This window comes from Barbatula barbatula, assembly GCF_947034865.1.
Source record: "Barbatula barbatula genome assembly, chromosome: 2".
NCBI classification, from domain to species: domain Eukaryota; kingdom Metazoa; phylum Chordata; class Actinopteri; order Cypriniformes; family Nemacheilidae; genus Barbatula; species Barbatula barbatula.
Genome location: NC_136767.1, coordinates 20,719,810 through 20,744,379, shown reverse-complemented (window position 1 = coordinate 20,744,379; position 24,570 = coordinate 20,719,810). Strand labels below are relative to the sequence as shown.

The window sequence follows — 24,570 nt, the reverse complement described above, 5'->3', positions numbered from 1 at the left end:
GATCAGGTAGGCTATGATTTTGCATATTGGCTAAAAACATGCTTATGCAGCCTAAACAATAAAAACATAAATCCACATGGCTTAGCACAACAGAACCTATCATAAATATTACAATTTCGCCACTATGTTAGACTAGTGAATTTATTTGTGATGAATCTAGATAACATTGACTAGGCCCAACACAACAATAGCACATATTTTAATACAGGTTTATTAAAATTATGTTTATATCTCCAGCAAGTTGGTTTCTGATACAGTAATTTCAGGGTGGACAGTGACTTGTGAAACTTATTTTGGATCAGGGACTCCGTTCCTTCTCTAGTTGAGGATGAGGAGTATAGGGGACCCGTACAGGAACCACCCCCGAAGAGACGGAGGGCAATGGGAGAAGAAACGCAACAGCATCTGGCAATAGAGGTAAGCAGTAATAGAAATTCTGTTTCTGTATTCTATAGCCTATATGTATTTGTGTTTGTTTGCATATTTTTGTATTCTGAATTGTCAAATCTATCTACTTTTTTTTCACATTTGTGATTTTATTAATTAGTGCTATATGGTTTGTATGTGTGAGTGAGCGAGAGAGAGAGTGATAGAGACCGCCAATAAAGCGAGTGAGTGAGTGAGTGATAGAGACCGCCAATAGAGCGAGTGAGTGAGTGAGTGATAGAGACCGCCAATAGAGCGAGTGAGTGAGTGAGTGAGTGAGTGATAGAGACCGCCAATAGAGCGAGCGAGCGAGTGAGTGATAGAGACCGCCAATAGAGCGAGTGAGTGAGTGAGTGATAGAGACCGCCAATAGAGCGAGCGAGCGAGCGAGTGAGTGAGTGAGAGCTAGTGTCTGTATTGTAATTAATAAAACTTACTTGCTCATAACAAAATTGTAACTGCTATGAATATGCTGATTTTATTGTATTGTTGAACTGAGAAATGTGAAAACTTAATGTTTTCTGTGCTTACTCTTCTACAATTATGTCTAATTTCATAGGTGTGTGATACCATTTTAGGCCAAACTGTAATTTCAGTAGACCACCACATGACGGAGACACACTCGTTTGAAAGAACCTTCTGTTAGAGCCACTCTTCAATAACATATTTAACCTCATACACCAGCTGACAAACTCCAAGGAACATACTACAATAAATACATTAAACTGGTTATTTGTGTAGACCTACTTCACTTGATCTGTTTAATCTGATTTGATCTCCTACATAAACAGCACACGCCCCCATGTGTCTAATTGATGGATGTTGATTCTGCTTCTGGACAATGATCTGTGGGTGTTTGTGGGCAGATTGTATGAATAGCCCAGCTCCTCTCTGCTATATAGATTTAAACCTCCCACAGTGTTCTTAAATCTCCCATGTTGTTTTAAGGTGTTACAGACAATATAGGAGATGCTGCTATACGATAAGACAGAGTTTATTTACACAAGCACATAGGCCTGCATATCTGTATGTTTACAACAAGCACATCACACCAAAATTCTATGAGTGTTGTATATGTAATTCTAATGAAGATTTGTATCATTTGTATCACATCTGCAAGTTATGCAAGTTTGAAAAATGAGGAGAAAACTCGGAGAAGCATTTACTACGTTGGGGTGACCAATGTAGCAGTCATCTTGGGCTTATACTGACACCTAGCGGTATAGCAGCGCATCAGCCAAAAGCTTCTGTCGCCTAAGCAGTCAGAGTGTAATTCCTTCACTGCGTGTTTAAACTAACCGAGTGTGAGAAAATACTGTTTATTGTGTGTATTGTTTAAATCAAACAGCCCAATTAAGTGTTAAAGGGCAAATTATCAACTTTGTAATGTCTCGCCACCACGCCGTTTCATACAAACGTAAGATAAATTGGCGACATCTTGCGTCTCACGCGGCTGCCAGTTGTAATAATGGGTTTGGACGCTGATGGTGGCCGTTGAAAGAAGGTAAGGACTTAAACAGTACACTTGGAAGTTCAAGAAACTGATAAGAGACACAAAGAAGACTAACTTTCTTACATTATTAAAATGTTGCGTTGTTGTGAGCATACAAGCGACACAGAGTAAGACTAGAGGCCGTTTCTCAAAATGCGTCCTTATCTGTACTACTTATGGACTTATGAGACGTCATCAGAAGCAGCCCAAGTACTGTTCCAAATCAAAGTTCATATCTAGCTGAGTACAGTTGAGTTCAAGTCCCTGGATCTGTTCTTGCTCCGCCCCTTTTATCAAGGTTGCATAGGGAGGTGACTTGTGCGGACTTGATCCGGGACATAACCCAGAATTGACTAATGGCGGAAGAGAGAACGCAAAACTGTAAGTAATTCATTTGGAAATACTATTGTTTTTATGTCACGAAATGTAGTTTTTGAGGCGAGAGTATAGTTGTTTAGACTTCAAAGCTGTATAATTTCCACACACGTTTTTCTAATTACATTTAATATGTACACTAAAGATAAAAAACGAAAATATATACAATGACACGAGGCTGAATCCAGCTTCTTATTCGCAGTTTCTTATTGACGCTTTCCGTTCCACCTTAAAAACGCGAAGCATCCGCTTTTCCAGTTTCTTATTCACGCTTAGCTTAGGGATCATCTCGCGTTTCGTTTCTTTTACGTTTTTAAAATAAAAACTTTTTATGTGTGCGCGCGCGGGTGTTGTGTGTGTGTGTGTGTGCGTGCGTGCGTGCGCGCGTGTGTGTGTGTGCGCGCGAGCGTATGTGTGTGTTTGAGAGAGTGCACAGAGGATGGGATGCTGCTTGCTGTCTAAGTCATGACATGCTGAATCCCCCTTGAGATGAACGTGAACTTCACGTGGAACCTCCATCACCCACTCCCCTTATCATTCTCTATATTACTTTGATAGAACCGTTTTTTAGGCAGGATATCTCCGCAAAGAATATTAATCATATCCAAAAGTACCTACAAGTTTGAAAGTGCAATATTCTAGTGAAGATGCAATACGGTTTATGCATAATTAAGTAAATGATGTGTATATTTGTAAAAAGCATAGTATACACCGTTTTGTTATACTTTGCATATCAATAATTAACTGTCCCTCTTACCTCTTATGTAAATTAATTATTTTCATCATTGATGTATTTTATTTTTATTTTATATATTTATTTTTTCCATTTCCTGTGTTTGTCTATACTGTATTTTTTCATTCTGAGCTCCTGAAACCACAACACGTTGCATGTCTGTGTGTGCACAATTGGAAAATAAAGCTTATTCTAATTTTTTTCTGATCCACTGCTCTTATACAATTTATTATACTCTTGTTGGTCTAAGCCATTGCGTATATTACTGCTATGCAGTTACATGTATATACATTTATGTAAACTTGTTTGAAAATGTGTTTTTGTACAAGCATGTCTTTGATGGTGCGTTAAAAGTTCCACAGCTAGGTTATACCTTGTCTTGATGTCTACCGTCAAAACAGACAGTTTTACTCTAACATTATGGGGTTATTGGGACATTATGAGGTGCTACATCTCGAGAAACTTTAAGGATGCGTTAAAAGTTCCACATAAGGGCTATACCCAGTATCCTTGACTACCACCTAGCCAAAAAGCAGACATTTTTACTGTAGCATTTTGAAGTTATGGACCCATGAATTCTGCATATTTCACAGTACTCTTCAATCGGCAAATGCACCTATGGGACATTTTGAGGTGCTACACTCGAGAACCTTTAAGGATGCGTTAAAAGTTCTACATATAGGTTATACCCAGTATCCTTGACTACCACCTAGCCAAAAAGCAGACATTTTTACTGTAGCATTTTGAAGTTATGGACCCATGAATTCTGCATATTTCACAGTACTCTTCAATCGGCAAATGCACCTATGGGACATTTTGAGGTGCTACACTCGAGAACCTTTAAGGATGCGTTAAAAGTTCTACATATAGGTTATACCCAGTATCCTTGACTACCACCTAGCCAAAAAGCAGACATTTTTACTGTAGCATTTTGAAGTTATGGACCCATGAATTCTGCATATTTCACAGTACTCTTCAATCGGCAAATGCACATATGGGACATTTTGAGGTACTACATCTCGAGAACCTTTAAGGATGCGTTAAAAGTTCCACATAAGGGTTATACCCAGTATCCTTGACTACCACCTGGCCAAAAAGCAGACAATTTTACTGTAGCATTTTGGAGTTATTGACCCCTGAAGTTGGCATATTTCACAGTACTCTTCAATCGGCAAATGCACCTATGGGACATTTTGAGGTACTACATCTCGAGAACCTTTAAGGATGCGTTAAAAGTTCTACATATAGGTTATACCCAGTATCCTTGACTACCACCTGGCCAAAAAGCAGACAATTTTACTGTAGCATTTTAGAGTTATTGACCCCTGAAGTTGGCATATTTCACAGTACTCTTCAATCGGCAAATGCACCTATGGGACATTTTGAGGTACTACATCTCGAGAACCTTTAAGGAAGCGTTAAAAGTTCTACATATAGGTTATACCCAGTATCCTTGACTACCACCTAGCCAAAAAGCAGACAATTTTACTGTAGCATTTTGAAGTTATTGACCCCTGAAGTTGGCATATTTCACAGTACTCTTCAATCGGCAAATGCACATATGGGACATTTTGAGATACTACATCTCGAGAACCTTTAAGGATGCGTTAAAAGTTCTACATATAGGTTATACCCAGTATCCTTGACTACCCCCTGGCCAAAAAGCAGACAATTTTACTGTAGCATTTTGAAGTTATTGACCCCTGAAGTTGGCATATTTCACAGTACTCTTCAATCGGCAAATGCACCTATGGGACATTTTGAGGTACTACATCTCGAGAACCTTTAAGGATGCGTTAAAAGTTCTACATATAGGTTATACCCAGTATCCTTGACTACCACCTAGCCAAAAAGCAGACATTTTTACTGTAGCATTTTGAAGTTATGGACCCATGAATTCTACATATTTCACAGTACTCTTCAATGGGCCGTTGCACCTATGGGACATTTTGAGGTGCTACATCTCGAGAACCTTTAAGGATGCGTTAAAAGTTCTACATATAGGTTATACCCAGTATCCTTGACTACCACCTGGCCAAAAAGCAGACAATTTTACTGTAGCATTTTAGAGTTATTGACCCCTGAAGTTGGCATATTTCACAGTACTCTTCAATCGGCAAATGCACCTATGGGACATTTTGAGGTACTACATCTCGAGAACCTTTAAGGAAGCGTTAAAAGTTCTACATATAGGTTATACCCAGTATCCTTGACTACCACCTAGCCAAAAAGCAGACAATTTTACTGTAGCATTTTGAAGTTATTGACCCCTGAAGTTGGCATATTTCACAGTACTCTTCAATCGGCAAATGCACATATGGGACATTTTGAGATACTACATCTCGAGAACCTTTAAGGATGCGTTAAAAGTTCTACATATAGGTTATACCCAGTATCCTTGACTACCCCCTGGCCAAAAAGCAGACAATTTTACTGTAGCATTTTGAAGTTATTGACCCCTGAAGTTGGCATATTTCACAGTACTCTTCAATCGGCAAATGCACCTATGGGACATTTTGAGGTACTACATCTCGAGAACCTTTAAGGATGCGTTAAAAGTTCTACATATAGGTTATACCCAGTATCCTTGACTACCACCTAGCCAAAAAGCAGACATTTTTACTGTAGCATTTTGAAGTTATGGACCCATGAATTCTACATATTTCACAGTACTCTTCAATGGGCCGTTGCACCTATGGGACATTTTGAGGTGCTACATCTCGAGAACCTTTAAGGATGCGTTAAAAGTTCTACATATAGGTTATACCCAGTATCCTTGACTACCACCTGGCCAAAAAGCAGACAATTTTACTGTAGCATTTTAGAGTTATTGACCCCTGAAGTTGGCATATTTCACAGTACTCTTCAATCGGCAAATGCACCTATGGGACATTTTGAGGTACTACATCTCGAGAACCTTTAAGGAAGCGTTAAAAGTTCTACATATAGGTTATACCCAGTATCCTTGACTACCACCTAGCCAAAAAGCAGACAATTTTACTGTAGCATTTTGAAGTTATTGACCCCTGAAGTTGGCATATTTCACAGTACTCTTCAATCGGTAAATGCACCTATGGGACATTTTGAGGTACTACATCTCGAGAACCTTTAAGGATGCGTTAAAAGTTCTACATATAGGTTATACCCAGTATCCTTGACTACCCCCTGGCCAAAAAGCAGACAATTTTACTGTAGCATTTTGAAGTTATTGACCCCTGAAGTTGGCATATTTCACAGTACTCTTCAATCGGCAAATGCACCTATGGGACATTTTGAGGTACTACATCTCGAGAACCTTTAAGGATGCGTTAAAAGTTCTACATATAGGTTATACCCAGTATCCTTGACTACCACCTAGCCAAAAAGCAGACAATTTTACTGTAGCATTTTGAAGTTATGGACTCATGAATTCTGCATATTTCACAGTACTCTTCAATGGGCCGTTGCACCTATGGGACATTTTGAGGTGCTACATCTCGAGAACCTTTAAGGGTGCGTTGAAATGTCAACATAGGGGCTATACCCAGTATCCTTGACTACCACCTGGCCAAAAAACAGACATTTTAACTGTAGCATTTTGGAGTTATTGGCCCCTGAAGTTGGCATATCTCACAGTTTTTAAGGTGGAACGGAAAGCGTCAATAAGAAACTGCGAATAAGAAGCTGGATTCAGCCTCGTTACAATGACGCTGATTGAAGCATGAGGTGCTTAGCTGCACTATCAAGTACGCGGCTGTTCCATTTGTAGAATAACTGGACGTGCCTTCTTGTGTCTTTGGGAGTTCATTCTTCTGAGTCGAACTTGCCAAGTCCCATCTTGGAAGGATGCAAGTCCGGACTCTGCAAACTTGGTATTGAGAAATGGCCTAGGTTCTGATGCTCAATGACCTTGTGCAGGTTGAAATCAAACCCAGCTTTAACATTAGGATAAATAATGTAAAACGCATGTGCAAATCAATAAAACTGGTTAGAAACAATAAAGCGTGTAAAACCTGCACCACTTGTTTGTGTTTTTCATTTCATTTTTATTACTGGTTTGCTCAACTACTGGAGGCTAGAAAGATTTGTATTTTCAAGTTTAACTGACTTGTAAAATTATAACAGTTAACAATAATAATATTTGGTTAACAATTTTTTTGTTATAATAAAATACACTTTGATCTACGTGGAGCAGGATTTTAAAGTAGGCCTTATGTAGTCAGATTATTAAATATGATCAATTTGTGCTCCCACATATATTATCCAAAACTTCAAAATACATAAACACTATTATTGTCTGTCCTTGCCTTTCACAACCTTAGGAATCACTAGTAGCACACAAAAGAGCTCGCAGCTGTGTGACCTCAATTTCACAAGGGCTTGATTCTCCTGCACTACTGCTGCACAGTTGGAGTGGTGTCAGAGGAAGAAAAATCACATCACCTCACATCATTACATAGGGCATATTCATTCACCCTTACCACTTATCAAACTTTAAAAAAGTGTGGATAAATGACTGACAGGCTCCCAGAAGAAGCCAATGATAAGACTTCCTCCTTTAAATTGAAAACCAAATTCTGAGAATATACAAGTTTTTCTTCAGGACACCAGAGATTCTTTATCCAGGTTTACATTTTCCGAACTGACCCCAGATCAGCACGAAACCACAGCGCACCAAAATGAGGTCTAGTTAGCTTCCTTCAGCTTCTCAGCTCAACATCTCTGCTGTATAATAAAAACATGACATTTTATAGCAAATTTTAACATTCCCACAGGTGTATTCGTAGAACATAAAAAATGTGTGTTGGGGGCAATATACTTCTTGATAGTAAGATTTTCTTCTTGACATTGTTCTCCCCTCCCAGAAACACCTTTAGTGTCAAATTCACTGCAAAATGACATCATTTGTTGAGTGTGTCTTGAATGTTATGGGCCTTATTATGTGCATTGTGCACTAGAACTGTCGGCTAAATCCTGCATTACAAGCTTTGTTGCATCTTTAAGCATGGAAAATGTCCCTAGAGGATGGACGACTAGTCGCTTCCCATCCCCCATCTCTCCTTTTTATTTTCTCTGTGTTTGTGTTGGGAGACTGGAGTTGCCTAAGGAAGAAGCTGTGACATCACTGGAGGTGACCTTGGTTTCCCCCTCAGCCGCGGCCGTATGGAAACTGGTATGTGAATATGTGTGTGTGCCTCTCAGTGTGTGTCTATGGGCGCTTGTACTGTATCCGAAAGAGTGCGTGCATGTGTGAAAATGTGTGTGAGCTCAGGCAAAGAGCTGTGCAGTGGCTCTGAAGCAGAACACAAGTTTAACTTTTAAGGTGAATTTGCCTAAAGCCTGGATGGAGGAATAAACCTGATCTCCACATGTTTTCTTGTCTTGTCTAGGAGGCTTTGTCAAATAAACCCATTAACAGAGCTAAGAGACCACAATTCCAGTGTAAGCTATGCATGTAAGATTCATCTTATTGAGCTCACAAACGGTACCCGCTGTTTCAGTCAAGCAAATGAAATGTCCCATTGTAACTGTATTGTTGGCAATAAATTGATGTGATTAGTTCTGATTAAACATCATATGTGAAGGAATCATTTGCTTACACTTTTAAGACCAAGTCAGAATAATGACTTTCTAAATGACCCCTTTCCCTAGCTTACACAAAAATAAAAAGAACAATGGCTGTCATCCATGATGGACCCCAGGCCCTGACATGTCACATTTGATTCTGGCAGGGAAAAGTAACTTCAGCACAAAAGAATGGTTCCACACTGTGTACAAGCCTTTATAGTTTCCTCTCTATGAACAGCTCATGAAAAAAGCACCAGATGGAGGATGAAATACAATGCATGGCAATAACCACCAAGTAAACAATACTGAAATCTGCGTTTATTAACCATTGGCAGCTATGTTAATAATGGATCATTGTTTTAGCTAAAGTTATCAGCCACATTTTCCATTTCAGGACTTGTATTTTAAAGAGTTTTTAATTGCTTCGTACCTCACACCACAATGCAGTCTCAATTCACCATGACTGCTTTGATCGCTTTGGTGATTTATTATGATGGTATGAGGTGGTAAGGCCATTTAACTGTGAAAGTCACGCAGAAAGCAGCTTTTAAATTCTAGATGCCTATTTACCCAGAATTCCTGTAGAGAATGTAAATGAGCTGATGGGAACATAAATTGCAGTCCGCCATAAGCCTAAGAATGGAATGAGAACAGAAGAAAAGAATATACAATCCACAGGAGCTTTTCCTCCCAGGCATTCGTCAGAATCTCAGAATAGTTTGCTGTGGGAATGATAAGTAGGCTGAAGTCTTTTATTGTAATAGAGGAGTCTATTATATGATTAGGTTATTAGAAACAAGAATGTATGGGCATTACCAAACACATAAATATAAAATATATATATGCACACATATTATATACATGGACATACGATGAAAATTTTGCAGAATATTAGTTTTTTCCTTTATAAAACGCACTGTACTAGGTTATTTAAATGATTTTAGGAAGATATGGGTGTTTCCGATAAAATACTCTGTGATAATCTATCCACTCAAATGTGTGTCAACCTTTGTTTTAAATGTCGCCAAAGCATTACATTTACATATTTAGTGTGATGTATAAAGGGGATACAAACCTTAAATTTACTAATCAGATGTGATCATTTTGGTTTGTGGATGGAATATCTTATAAAATGACAACGTAATCCTTATTGAGATTTATTAAAATATAGTTTTGAAGCTAATTGAGGATAGTATAAAGAAACTAACATTTTGAAAGTTTGGGACCTCATGGCCACCAGGCATGATTTGCATTTTGCCTTTCCTCCTTAAAAAATAGTATATTTTATTTGGATAGAAAAGTGCTAAGTTATTTGACTGCTCAATAACAAAAGTGATTCTTTGCTGTTTTGCAAAGGATCCCAAAGTAGAGTTTAGCCTAAAGGCACATTCCTGTTAGTGTCATCCTGATGAACCGCTTCCCACGCAGCCTGGCATCACTTCAAATCATAATCAAGATTTACTCTTAAGGTCAATGGATTTTTTCAGGGTGAAAACAACTTTAGGACTATCGGGGCAAACACTTGCCCTTAGAAATGTAAATGCAAACACGAATTATTACAAGGTTAACGTCACCATCCAATCAAACATGAAAATTCGAAGTGTTTTAGACAGTGTTGCAGTGACTATTATAAATGATGTATCCGTGCACACCATTGTTATTTATTTATTTATTTGCACTTGTGATCTAATCAAAAACGTTAAGGCGCTCTCTCCCTCTGAACAAAAACTCTTCACCACATGACGTCAGCAACAAAAAAGAGGCAAGACTATACTGACTGTCCAATGGCCAGGCATTTTTAGCCCCCCCTCCAGTCCCAATTTACAACAAACCAATCAAAAAGGGAAGTGCTAAAATAAAGCCCCGCCCTACATTGTTTTCTAATTTCAGAAACCGTTTCACTCTGATCCACGTCTTGATACGGAAAATAACTCAATCGCAACTTCCGTTTCATGGTGACTTTAATGATAACAGTTTGACAAAAACAAATGTGTATTTTCTAGTCTAAACACCTGATACGAAAAGAATATTCAAATAGGTGTATGCTGTGTTGTTTTGTTTTAAAAAGTGAGGCGTTTGCATATATACTGTGTAACAACAGTGCATAACAAGCTGTGGACAATCAATCTAAGTCAGCATCACCTTCAAGCAAGTCTTTCTAATTTGTGCACTACCCTCTTGTTATTTATACCATCTTGTACCGTCACTACTGCAGGAAAAAACTACTCCTGTCGGTCAGCCAATGAAGGAGAGCGGGGCGGGGAACGCTCTGCAATTGAACTAAGGACCGCAGGCACACGAGCATCCTCTTCTACAAACGCGTCTACATCACATAGTCAATGGATTACACCTTGTCCCTCCAAGTGCAACACCATTTGACTGTGTATCCAACGCACTTATACCAGGGCTACAGCGTAGAGTTACAGGTATGTTTTAATAAATGAAGCCAAAGTCAGCGCGAGTGTATTTAACGGAGTGCGTTGATGCAGAGATAACCTTTATATATTTTTTGTACATTCTTTTATACTTGTCAAACACATGAATGTACTGCATGGCCGTACTGTAATATGTCTTTGTGACGCTGCGAAAGGAGCGTGAGGTGGTAGTCTTTGCTCGAGCTCGGCAACAATGTGTCGCGTGGTGTGATGTTTACATGAAGAGGGAGACCGTACAGTGCAACATGAGAAACTAGATGCACTTCATGTCAACGTACAGTGACTCGCATCCCAAATCTGTGCAGCCTTTCGTTTCTTTAATGTCTTTGATGTTGCGAGATGCGAAGATGACACTGAAAAGACACTCGTTGCTCGAGTTGTACTTGCTTCGTGTCTTGATTGATGGCACTCGGTTTCTTTAACCTGACAGCTGTTTTATTCGCCGAAAATGATAAATTATGCATCCCTGTATAATCTCGAAAATCCCGTTGAAGCGGGTAGTCTTTTTTTGCAGTCAAGCACGCTTTGATCTTCATTTTCACCTGTTCTGATGTGTGTCATTTACTGAGATGAGAATTACGGATGCCCCTGTGACGCTGTCGTGGATGCTGAAACTAACTGTCCTGTAACTTCAAAAACAAATTATTTAGATTGCGCAGGTATTATATAAAATAGTTGTAATGTATTTTTAATACATGGGAAAAGAGTTAAACAAAGTATTTCACAAATATGTTGTTGCTGAATAATCTTGTTTTTACTTTACAGCAGCTGACGTTTAATACGCTTTTAAAGTGAATCCGAAAAAATCATAAACGAGGGGCAGAATGTTGTACACCTTTTGTAAACTTGAGAATACTCTTTTTTTAATCAAAATATGCCCAAAAATGTGATAAGTTGTTTTGGAATGAGAGACTGTTCCTTTAAAGTTAATTCTCCAGGTGCTGCTTACATCATCTTTATGCAGAACAATGGCAGCATTAATATTCTCTTTCATATTCCTCGAAATACGTGACATAAAATCAGATCTGTCTTTGTAGTAAGATGTTATACTCATGTTTAACCCTGGATAGATTTGTTCTGTCACTGACTAAATAATTTCTTTTAGCAGGTAGATGTGTTTTTATATTAAAACATGTCAATTTGAGTGTAATAAATTATAACCATATAGTCAAATAGAGTATTTTAAGTGCCACTTATCATCATCCATCTATGTAATCTGTAACTGTACTTTCTAACAAGCTTGTCGGATCAACAGTTTGTAGAGCAGAGTAGAGAAGATATGAATTATTGATGTTTTCTTGACGCTGTTTTCCTTTGCAGAGGGAAGAGGCTCATCTTTGATTTCTGTTATTATGGTGTGTTAACAAATTAGCATTCTCTGCCTCCTTCTAGACAGTAGAAAACTGTGTAAGGAAAGAGTTTGAATCCCTTCAATTATGTTTGCAAATATGTCTGAACTGTCCCGCTGTTGTATGCTTTTTAGCGATAAGGGAGTATAAGAACTTCAATGTTTATTTATTTGACGTGTTTTTTGCTTCTGCTTTTGCATGCATGCCACCCTGACTGCTTTATGACACACTTTAAAAAATTTGTCATTTTGTCAGTATAAGGGACAGTGAAATTGCAATGCTTTTCGTGTGTGGTTTAATTATTCTGCGAAACGGTACATCTGCACCACAAGGTGGCCCTGTTAGTGTAGACTCTTAATCTCCGAATTACTGCTGGTTCTTAAAAAAACACTCAATCCTGTGCAAAGGGTAATCTCAGCCTTGTAGGAGCCTGTCATACAAAAGCATTTTCTGTTGAGATTCATTTTAGTAGACTGTCCTATCTTTGCTAATGGACTGCCTTAAACTTCATACATTGTTTACTGCGTGATAAAATCACAGTAATTGAGAATTCAAAGAGCTGTTGTGCAGATCATGATGCATAATTTATTATGCATCATAATTCATTAAAATAAGAACAGTTGAAACACACTTTGCCTGAAGTTTTAGTTTTAAAGAGAAATGCATGGCCTTCTTTAGCAGGAAAGAGCATCATAATTCATTTCTCAGGGCTTGTGAGCCAGCTGTGACAGGCCAGTGCCTTTCCAATACTGTTTATCCACTGGGAGCTTCAAAACCCACGATTCTTGAGAAGCTTATGGAGAGAAAAATGCCTTGCTAAAGCTCAGGGACATGATATTATCTTCATCTTCTCTCTATTTACGCTGACAAAAAATTTGTAGTAAAGATGAGGTTTAGATCATTATACCGAATTTTTAATACACACATATATATATATATATATATATATATATATGCCTTGTTCTTTTTACTGAAAAAAGAATCTAGACCTACAGTATATTCAAATAATTCTTTTTTTATTCAACATAAGACATATCACTCACAATAAAGTGTGTTATTTCTCATTAGCATTATTATTGGCTTGTTCTCATGCATGTTTCTAGTCAGTGAGGTTCTAGTGTGATTAGGAAAATGGGTTTTCTAATTCACAAGTTTACTAATTGTGTCATTTATAATATGGCCTACCAGACACAAAACCCCGATTCTACTTTGTCATCTGCTTAAATTCTGTGTCATATTCTTAATTGGTATGAGAATGAAAGCACTATGCAAATTTTAAAAGTGAAAAATATGTTGGCTTTAAATAATTAGCACACAGCATAACCAGTTGTTGGTGCTCATGGTCAGTTTTTGTCCTGCGACTCAGGCAATAGATTGTGGCCACCTTAAAGACATGAGCTGAACTCTAGTAACTGAACTATTACATTGTAAAAATTAACTATTACATAACATGATTTATGTGGAATTAAATCAAAAAGACACATTTTATCCTGATGTTTTCTATGGCTTTTGGCTGATTCAGTGCTTAGGTGAACGAAAGAGAGAATTTGAATTGTCCCACCTCATTTACAGTGCGGCATTGGTGCACACAGCATTGTTTTTTCACTCTAAAGTGGGTAACAGATAGATATGCTAGTATTGTATAATGTGAGTTCCTGAGATAATTTTTGCATGTTTGCCAAAACCCTTGATATCTTATCATATGCGAGTGTACAGTTTTTTTTTGTTGCCGTCCTTCCAAAACCTTGGATGTCCAGATTAGCTGTTTTTAATGAAATAGAAAAAACACTGCACTTTTTAGGGATAGTCTCAGATTGTTCCAAACTTGCATTTATTTTTCTGCTAAACACAGATTGTTGAAACAATGTCAGTAACCAAACCGATATCATGCCCCATTGACTCCCATAGTAGTCTATTTATTTTCATTACTATAGCAGTAAATGGGGGCTGAGATGTCTTTGGGTACTGACATTCTTCCAAATATCTTTCTTTGAACAAAGAAATCTATTTTTTAAATACTGTGTTGCCAGGCACTTTTGAATACTTTTTATTGGTGACATAAAAAACTGTGTCAATCATTAAGGGTGACTAATAATAAATTATGTGTTATTAACAAAGTTCGGGAGGAGCGCGTGCAAATAATTTATCCAATTTATACGTCATCAGCCATTTCATCATCTGTCCAATCAGCATAAGAGGAAGTCCCTATAAATATAGACAAACCGTCTTACCTTTATTCTCTCGACTGTTTTCAGCATCCCTCCACCACCCCGACTCCACACCTTTAACACTTTTTAATTAGATGACTTTACTAGAAAATTGCGTGAAAATCCATTGCAATAAACAGTTTTAGTTGACAAAAACAGGTAGCTCTTTAATTTACTCAAATTGTTAATCAAAAAACAAGTAAAACAATGGTTGTGTAAGCAAACCTAGACACACATTAAATAAAAAAAAAGATTGTCTTTAAGCTTGAGAGTAGTTGAGATGCAATACTGCATGACCAAATAGTCCAAAGAGAATGCATACTGTTTTTGGCAAGTATTTGATGCATTCCATCAATGATCTTAATTGAGGCTGGATTCAGACTAAGGGAAGATGGGAACACAATATCCGCCTGCTCCACAAAGAGTTTTCCAAAGTCATTGGCGAAATTACTCATAATTGGCGAATGTCCTAAACAGAGCACATTCAAGACATTTTATTAAATAGCCATAAGCCGTCAATAATGTTCAAGAAATAGTCTTGTAATGACACAGACAGAACGTGTGAATTTGGTAATGACTGCTGCTGGAATGAGGTTAGTTCATCCAAAAATGTTGTCATTTTCTTGCCTTCATGTCATTCCAAACCCATAGGACCTATTTTTATCTTCAAAACAAGAATTAAGAAATAAAAAATGGAGGGTTCTGTCCGTCCATTCAAAGTTATCAAATCATTGTATGTCGTCAAAATAGTTTTTTAAACCTTTAAGTTCAGCTTACCTGGACTTTAAAGAAGGGACACAAATGTTTCAGGTTTTATTGAAAACATTGTTTTTAATTGTGTTCTGAGGATATATGCCTTATACACTTGTATTGTTTGTCTCAACACAGCTATCCAACATTTCCTCTTTTAGATCAGAGATCTCAATTAGACGATAACTGTGTTGATCAACGCTTGATGTATTTTGCTTGTAGATTAGCTAGGCAGTGAGCATTCAACTCACTGCCATTCATTATGTTCCACTGCATCCTCATGTAAGCAATCTGCCAAATTCTAAAGCCGAAAGTTAACGAACAACACAATTATTGGCAGGGGAAAAAGGATTCGACTCTGAATCATGCGAACGAGTCGTCTGTCATTCTAAATTCATTTCCAGGTAGGATTTGTGTCACAATGCCCGCCTACGTTCCATTTGTGACACTGCACGTGGAAGACTAGACCAACTGACCAATTAGATCAGAGTAAACTGACAGAAAGGGGGCTTAGACAGATGAATCGCAGAACGATTAGTTTGAGAGTCAGTCAAGAAGTAAGGTAATAATAACTGCCTATTATTAGAAAATGAAAGCCTTGTGCATAAACTTATTGTTTGACACTCCATAAACCAAAGTAGGACCTTTAAAATCACAATATATTTACTTTTAAATATTTTGTCTCAGTAATACAAAGAACGAATTAGATTAGCAGTGACAACATTTTTTGAAAACATATATAAAGAATAAGCAATGACCACTCAAATGTTTCATTAACACAAAAACCGGGTTTAGAGTGTATTTGACTGTACTTCTTGTTTTCTTTTTTTGCTCTCGAGGTCCATATGAATGAGCAAATCATCTAATTAAGGCACTAGAACAGGAGAATGGTTTTGACCTTCAGCTCGCCACAGAGAAGAAACAATGAACTATGTGCTTGTTCTGAGAATTGAACTGACATTGAAAAACTGTATCATGTTTCAGATGAGTACTGTATGTGTTTCCTGCGTTAGGTAAATTTTTTCTTTCTTTCTTTTTGATTGTGTGCTATGCATGATCTGTTCTAACTATTGCTGGTTGCCTTCAAACAACATTTGGAATAAGATTATGTATTATTTAGCATAGAATGATCACTTCACTGAATAAACTCTCAAAGTCCATTAACACTAAAAACACATTCTAAGAATAAAAAATGTGTGGTAATATGGTTATCATTATAGTTATCATTGTTGGTGTAAATTGGCCATTACTTTTATCTCTATAACTTAATGTTCTCCATGAAAGTCAGCTCACCATGACAAATTAGTATTATAAGCTGTCAGGAACCCGTCACTGCTGACGGTTACCAATTTTTACTCATCACGCTACAATACATTTTATCTCCCTGCTCCTCTGCACACGACAGCAGATGTTTTCCACATTCCCTGGACACATAACACCATTGTCTTCTGTAGGATGGTTTAAAACATGTTGTACTTTATCCATATAACAGCCCATGTCCAGGAACATCCATAATTCATTAGTCCAGCAAAGACAGGTACTTTGTTCTTGTGCACCAGAGGCATCTGCTGTGTAAGAAAATCCCCTCTGTCGCTTTATCTTGAAAACGAAGAGGTGGGTATCTGGGGGGTTAGGAGTGGACCCGCCTGGTGTTTGGCATCTAGAACTGTTGCTGGGGGTGTCGAGTTGATAAAATGTAAAGCAGGATTATTTTTTCTCATTATCTCTGTTCATGGTGGACACAAATTCTGAATTATCCATAAGCACTCCAGGAGGAGATTTTTTGTGTTCCTTTCAGGGAAACGAAACAACTTTATGTAACAGAGCATTAGAGAGATTAGCAGAAGAGAACAGACAGGCACTGAACAGAGCGAGGTTACTGTTCTCTATTTTACTTCATCTTGTTTTCTTGAGAGGTATCTTCTGACAGTCCTGTTAACTCGGAGTTATTCACAATGTGTTGTTTTGTTAGGGGTAATGGATGTTATATGCATCAATATAGTTTTTTCAAATTTGTTTTTGTGTTCCCTGATCTGTTATTCTGTTGTCCTTGGGCTGACTTGTATAATAGACTTACTTCCGGCTTATATTTAATGAAGTGTTGCAAAAGTCTGTGATATAGTTTATAAAGGCCTTTCTAGCTTTATCATGTGTAAAAAGCAGAGGTGTAAAATGTACTCACAAATGTTACTCATGTGAAAGTACAAGTACTGAGTGAAAAATTTACTCATGTGAAAGTACAATTATCTGGCCAGAAACATACTCGAGTAAAGGTAAAAAAGTACCACATTAAAATTGTACTTGAGTTACATTTACATTTATGCATTTGGAAGACGCTTTTATCCAAAGCCACTTACATTGCATTATCCTATGCATTTTACATAGGTATCTGTAATGCCCTGGGATCCAACCCACAACCTTGCACTGTAAACGCAATTCTCTGAGCTATACAGGAAAGCTCAGTTAAAGTAAATGTAACTATAAAACTATAGAGATTCTTGTTCAAGCATTTCATCTTTCACAATATGAAGTGAATGAACCACATGCAATGTTTGATTCTGCTTTAGAACCGATTTTATTTAATTTAATTTAACCCTTGCAGTCTATCAAACTAATATGCAACATGCTACTCAAGGTTGTAAAACCTCTGGTTTAACTTCAGCAGAAGCTGATTTTCAAAATTGTTAGAATCAAGGTATAGGCAAATATTTCCTTGGTGAGTGGGAGACAAAGAACACACTTCATCTTATAAGAATCCTTATTCATTCCTCTACAAGAAGGTCACGCTTACTCTTGATCCTGTAGCGGATTTTGAAATGTATTGGCAGCTGAATTGTGTTCCTTCATTTTCTTCCACTGATTATTTTTCTCAGGTCCAGGTCAAGCAAGGTGCTGTGCATTGTGGTAATTGATGTGAGATGACGTCACTTCGAAAGGATAAATTAACATGTCTGGCCAATTTCATTGAATGTAAAAACTAATCTCATTGGTTCATTAGTAGTAAGGCAAGATAGTGGAAAGTGAACTCCAAAAGTGAGTACTTTTTGAGTATAAATAAAATTGTAAGGAGCAAAAAGTACTTTTTACTCCTTACAATTTACAAGTATTCATTTTTAATTGGACTCAAGTAAAGTACTAATCCCCCCAAATAATAAAGTAGAGTAATCTCTACCTTTGGTAAAAAGGTCATGAAAAGTGAGCAGTTGTACGTCTCTCATCAGTTGTACATCTCTCATTTGTTTCACTACCTAAATGAAAAAGTTTTAATGTTTTTATAAATTAAGATGAAAAGAAGCATTTAATTAAAACAATTGTGTTGCATCCAGCATCTGAATTTGATATTTTTATAATGATTTACATTAACATGGTCTCTTCATTAATATAACTGTATACACTACATTATATGGACCAAATAAACTTTAAGTCCAGAATCCCACTTCATCAAAATAACTAATTGCAAAGAAAAACTCCATCAATTTATTTACCCTCAAGTAATTCAAAATCTGCTTATGACTCTTGCTTCTCTTGAACGCAAAAGAAGATATTTTGAGACATGTCTCAGTGTTCAAACATTAGAAATAAATGAGGGCCAATGTTGTTCGATTACCAACGTTTTTTATAAAATATATTCTTTTTGTTTTCTGCACCAGAAACAAAAAGGGACATACAGGTTTGGAGTCACACGAGGGTGAGTAAATTATGAAAGACCCTTAATTTTTGTGTGAACTATCCCTTTAATGGTTAAAACCATTGAGCGGATAATCTGCACAGTCTTGACAAGTAAAACAGCTGTTTTGGAGTTCCCGCAGTAATTCAACAAACTACATTCAGCTTGAGATCTATAATGCATCAGTTATTAACATCCACTCTGACAATAAAGAGTGATGAATAGCTCTTCAGTCATAATACTGTACTTGATTTCAGAACACTCTATGATAACAATGACTTTATATTCATTTCTTTTCGGTTGTGCTTTAGAAAGTAATCAACCCTGAACCTTCATTCTTCCAGGAGAGCTGCTTTGACACGGCTGCCTGCTGTCTATGTTAATTCTCATGGATGTAGAAGACACACAGACCCTTTCTTTCATTTCTTTGTGCGTCGTGATATGTTGCATCAGAATGTTAATGAGCTCAACTAGCCATTACTCAGCAACCAGGGCAGATTTGTGTTCATGCGTGTTCTCAGCACCACCGAATTGGAAACGTACTCCTGACAGACCTAAATTTAAATCGATATTATAATCCTCCTCTCCAGTGAGCTGTTAATCACCGTGACAGGATTATTGAGTCAGAATTCAAGAAGCGGATCAGTCTGATTTGAGGAAATATCATTAAAACTTTTTCAGTTTGTAGACTGGATAAACTGATTCATCAAAAAGATTCAACTGAAATTGGACATTGATACTTCTATTGTGAATAGTTTGGGTAGAGGGTAAAGTTTTAAGATTCTCAGTACAACTTGAGTCTGTTCCTCCAACAAAGCAATTGACAATTGACCCTTTGCGTGGAGTTTGATTGACAGGCGACTGAACGCCAATATTAAGCGCCCCTGTTGCTACTCGCCATTTTGTCCGACAGTTAAACCGGCTGCGCATTATGCGGTTTTAAAAAGTAATTTGCGATTGTTGCTGGTCATCACTAGGGCTGTTAGATTCAGATTTTTTTGTGGGAGCGCCCTGGCTGATGTCAGACATAGCAAAAGGGAGGGGCTTTGCAAAGGGTCAATTGTGTAGCTTAAGAATAGTTTTGAATAGTGCCAGTCATATGAACCACTTTATATGATACTTTGATGGTGCCTTTGCTTTTTTTAATAGGGATAGTTCACCTTCAAAATGAGAATTCTGTCATGCTCTCTTGTCATTTCAGAATCTGCAGAACACAAAAGAAGATATTTTGAAAATGTTCGTAACCGAAAACCGTTGGTCCCCATTGACTTGCACTGGTTTTGTATCCATACAATAGAAGTCAAAGGGGACCAACGGTTTTTGGTCACCAATATATTTCAAAATATCTTCTTTTGTGTTTTGCATTTACATTACATTTACATTTAGTCATTTAGCAGACGCTTCGGTCATTAGTTGTACCACTAGTTGTTGTTCCTTTGCAGACCGCAGTGATCTGGCAGGAACATAGTTCTGCATTAGCAGTGAAGATACGATGGTGCAGACCCGGTGGTGGTCTTGTAGGCCAGGAGCATAGCTTTGAACTTTATGCGGGCGGCAACAGGGAGCCAGTGTAACCTGATGAAGAGCGGAGTTACATGCGCTCTCTTCGGTTCAATGGAGACCACTCTAGCCGCTGCATTCTGAGTGCTCTGATAGGAAAGGTCTCATTTTCCTAATGTTGTAGAGGATGAATCTACAGGTCCGGGTGGTGCTGGCCACATGACTTGTGAGGTTAAGCCGATCATCGATTACCACCCCCAGGTTTCTGGCTGTGCTGGACAGTGTAATAGTTGATGAGCCTAGTTGTATGGCAAGGTTGTGGTGAAACTTTGGGTTAGCTGGGATCACAAGCAGTTCCGTTTTTGCAAGGTTCAGCTGCAGGTGATGATCCTTCATCCAAAACGAGATGTCACTCAGACATGACGCAATGCGAGCAGAGACCGTCGGATCGTCCGGTTGAAATGAGAAGTAGAGTTGTGTGTCATCTGCATAGCAGTGATAGGAGAAGCCATGCTTCTGAATGACCGTGCCGAGGGATGTCATGCAAATTGGGAAAAGTAGCGGTCCAAGAACTGAGCCCTGTGGCACCCCTGTGTTGAGTTGTTGGGACGCGGAGACCTGAACCATTGCAACGCCATTCCAGAGACACCCAGAGCACTTAGAGAAGACAGGAGGATGTGTTGAGCAGCAGACAGATCCAGTAGGAAAGAAAATCACACAGTTTTGCAGTGGAAAGAAAATCACACAGGATTAAAAAGGCACTGGGGATAGTAAATTATTAATTTTCGTTTTAAAGGTGACTTTCTATTCCTTTAAACATAAAAATTGTAACACTGTGTCTACATCGGATGCGGCATGGTGCGATGCGAAGCGTCAAAAGAACACATTAGGACCCCTTTTAATTTTCATTTATTCTACAGTGTATCATCATGTCCTGTCACGTGCAAATTTCTCTTTTTGTATTTCACTGAAAATTGAAGCCACATGGCCTATCAATGTCAGGGTAAGTAAATGATGAAAGAAGTATAATTTGACTCTGATTTACAGTAAACTGTAAAGACTATAACATCCTGTGATACTCTTAATACATTTTGACCCATATAATAAATACACTTGAAGTGTCAGTTTGACACCCGGTGTTAAATTTAGTCTGCCTGGGTATGTTTAACATTTGAAACCCAAATATCCTTTCCACAAAAGGACTTTCTCAAGCTAATGTGTGTCAGAGAGAGGAAGACCTTGAAGCAGCTGCTGTCCCGCTTTGTACCTCCCATTACGGATTACAGCACACCTGTGACAGTGGGAACATTTGTCAGGGCCGCCCACCACACTGCCCTCTCTAAAGCTCTGATGCAGCCCACATGCATGACTGTGGAAGCGCAAGCAGATTTACTCAAAATCGTATTCTGTCCTATCAGGTTCACAGAGAAGAAAGCTGTAGTCATGTGCAGTTTGTGGTTTGGAATAGTTTGAGTGATGGGCAGGTGAATCCGTTTTCTCTTGTTTATCTACTTTGAAGCGGTAGGCTGAATTTGGATACAGACCATGAACACCATGCAAATGCATTTCTGGAATGTTGTTTCCGAGTAGAACATAATATAAAATTTTGACTTTGGTACTTATTGTATTCAGGATTTGATTGGATCAAAACACTTTCAACATGACTTCGTTATATTTTCCATATTTGCTTGTCATTCAGTAAGTTGAGCATAAAAGTTGTTTCAGAAGCAAATTTGTGATGAAATATTATTTATGTTTTCCCCCCGAAAAACACGCTATGATGAATTGTGCACAGAGACGTTTATTAAGAAAGTAAACAGATTAATTATGTTGTCTTAATCATGTTCGCATGCAAATAATGACAAACGTTCTCTGAGAAAAAAAATTCTCCAGGCTCAGTCAACCCAAATTTTTCTCTGAGCAGGCCTCCGACAGATTAATAATGCAATTGTTTCTTAGATGTGGTTGTGTGTGTATGTGTGTTTGTCAAAGCGATTTTGCTTGGACTCCAGTGATAGCATTTTGCCTGTTTTGTTCTGTTGAATTTATGCACTGCTTTCTCGGAGAAAGAGACAGACAGAGAACCGCCCCTCTTCACACCCTCTATCCATTTCTTTTTCTTTTGTATTTGCTCCAACTGCTTCTATATTCTGCAGCATTCTGGGTTATCTTTCATACTCTTTATTCTCATCTCTGCTAGCTTGTGCTGTTGCAGCACATGTCTGTTGCCCAGAGCCACTTCAGACACAACAGAGCAAACTTTCTGTCCTGAACATTTTTCTGGAGAATGTTGCCTTTTTCTGATGATCTGCTGTGGTTTTTGGATGGGTGAGATGAGGACACACACAGAAGCCGAAAGACCTAAAGAAGGGGTTTCATATTGCTGGATGTTGTTGTAGATGCGTCACAGCAAGAGCAGAGTGCTTTCAATGATGCATTGCATTGATCTTTGAGAATAGAGAATAACGCCAGAAACTGAAGATTGCAAAAAACAATTTCAAGGGCAGAAGTGCTTTGGAATATTTAAAGACACTTTAAATCTGACGCATGCAGCATTTATAAAATATTATTTAGATTAGTGACTGGGATAAATTTACATTATCTGATGACTAAAAGATTATAATAATTACATCTGAATGACTTGAATGTGATAATGACATTATACCTTATTTATGCATGAATTAATATCACTTGCTCTATTTGGGAACTGCTCAGTATGTTTATTTATTCAGTCTTAGGCAAGTTGCAAAGTCATTAGCATTTGAAAATCGGAGCACGCTAGAAAGTGAAAATCCCAGTGTCTTAATCTGGCTTCCTGTAAGAGCTGTGGTGCAAATAATAGAATACAAAAGACTGCCAAGATTAAGTCTTTAAAAGACAATTCAACAACGTGGATGCCAAACTCAAAATCATCTGGCAAGATAGTGTGTTTTGAGATTCAGGCCTGATCAACCAGACACAGCTATAGGCAGAGACCACTTAACCAAAACTCCAACACAATATGGTGCCTTAAAGGGACAGTTCACCCAAAATCGAAAATTCTGTCTTCATTTACTCACCCCCGAGTTGTTCCAAATCTGTATACAATTCTTTGTTCTGATGAACGCAGTGAACGTTATGTGGAACAATGCTTGTATCCAAACAGTGCTTGGCCACCATAGACTACGATAGTAGGAAAAATTGCAATGGTAGTCAGAAGTGCCACAGAACTGTTGGCTTTCCTACATTCTTCAAAATATCTTCTTTTCCCAACGTTCTTCAAAATATCAACAGGACAAAGACATTTATAAAGCAATGTTTCCTACTATGGTGGTCAACTGTGTTTTTTAGTAAAATCAAAAAAGGGAAACATCAAAATATCATATAAAGTACACGCAATAGAGGTACACTACCACAGTTTTTTATGTGGGTTGTCTGTCACCTCAGCACGGGACAGTCAGGACACCAGCAAAGCGCTTTGGGCTGTTAGTTTTGTGGTATTCGTGGCTTGGTAGGGTTTGGAATCCTTGCCTTTACAGCTGTGAAAATATTTTAGTGATGATAGTGCTCTAATTGGACTTTGAGGAACTACAGTGATCAGTTTCTGTATTACCCACAGGACACACAAACAACTAAAGTTCTCCAAAATGGAGATGTAAATAAAGAATGCCGAATTTAAGCATCTATTCTGAGACCAGCACCTCTCTAACTCAGTAGAAACGTTTCAAGTGTTTGTTATTACCAAAGTTTTCCTCCTGTTCCTTAATCTCTTTATTACTTTTTTAAAGTTCTACCTGCATCCAGAGGCAACTGTCAAACAATGTATGAATTGTAGCCTCTTGAGCTTTGGACTTTTTCACTTATCATCCACAAAGCACACGGTATTGAAGACGTTAAAAGCTAACTTTGTGAAAATGCATTTGTTTTATTGGTTTTTGCTTCTCGATTTCTTCTCTTCACCACAAAAAAAATCACATGAAGGTTTTTCCTTTTTGGATTATGACCTTTGCAGTTTGTTATAAGCCGCTTCTGAGGGGTGCTCAAATGAAAGCGTATCATAGACATGTCAAGTCCTGGTGCAGTGTTTTAAAGTGCATGCTGAAATAATTC

The 24,570-nt window shown here is 37.9% G+C and overlaps 1 protein-coding gene across 1 annotated transcript in view; it reads left to right on the top strand.

Annotated features, from left to right (window-relative positions):
- The first annotated feature begins 10,460 nt into the window (after positions 1-10,460).
- zmat4a (zinc finger, matrin-type 4a) overlaps positions 10,461-24,570 on the top strand; it is a 74,337-nt gene continuing 60,227 nt past the window's right edge. Inside the window, exon 1 of the mRNA XM_079487603.1 lies at positions 10,461-10,999. Within this exon, the coding sequence (XP_079343729.1) occupies positions 10,913-10,999 (87 nt within the window). The 5' untranslated portion in view covers positions 10,461-10,912. The remainder of the gene's footprint in view (positions 11,000-24,570) is intronic.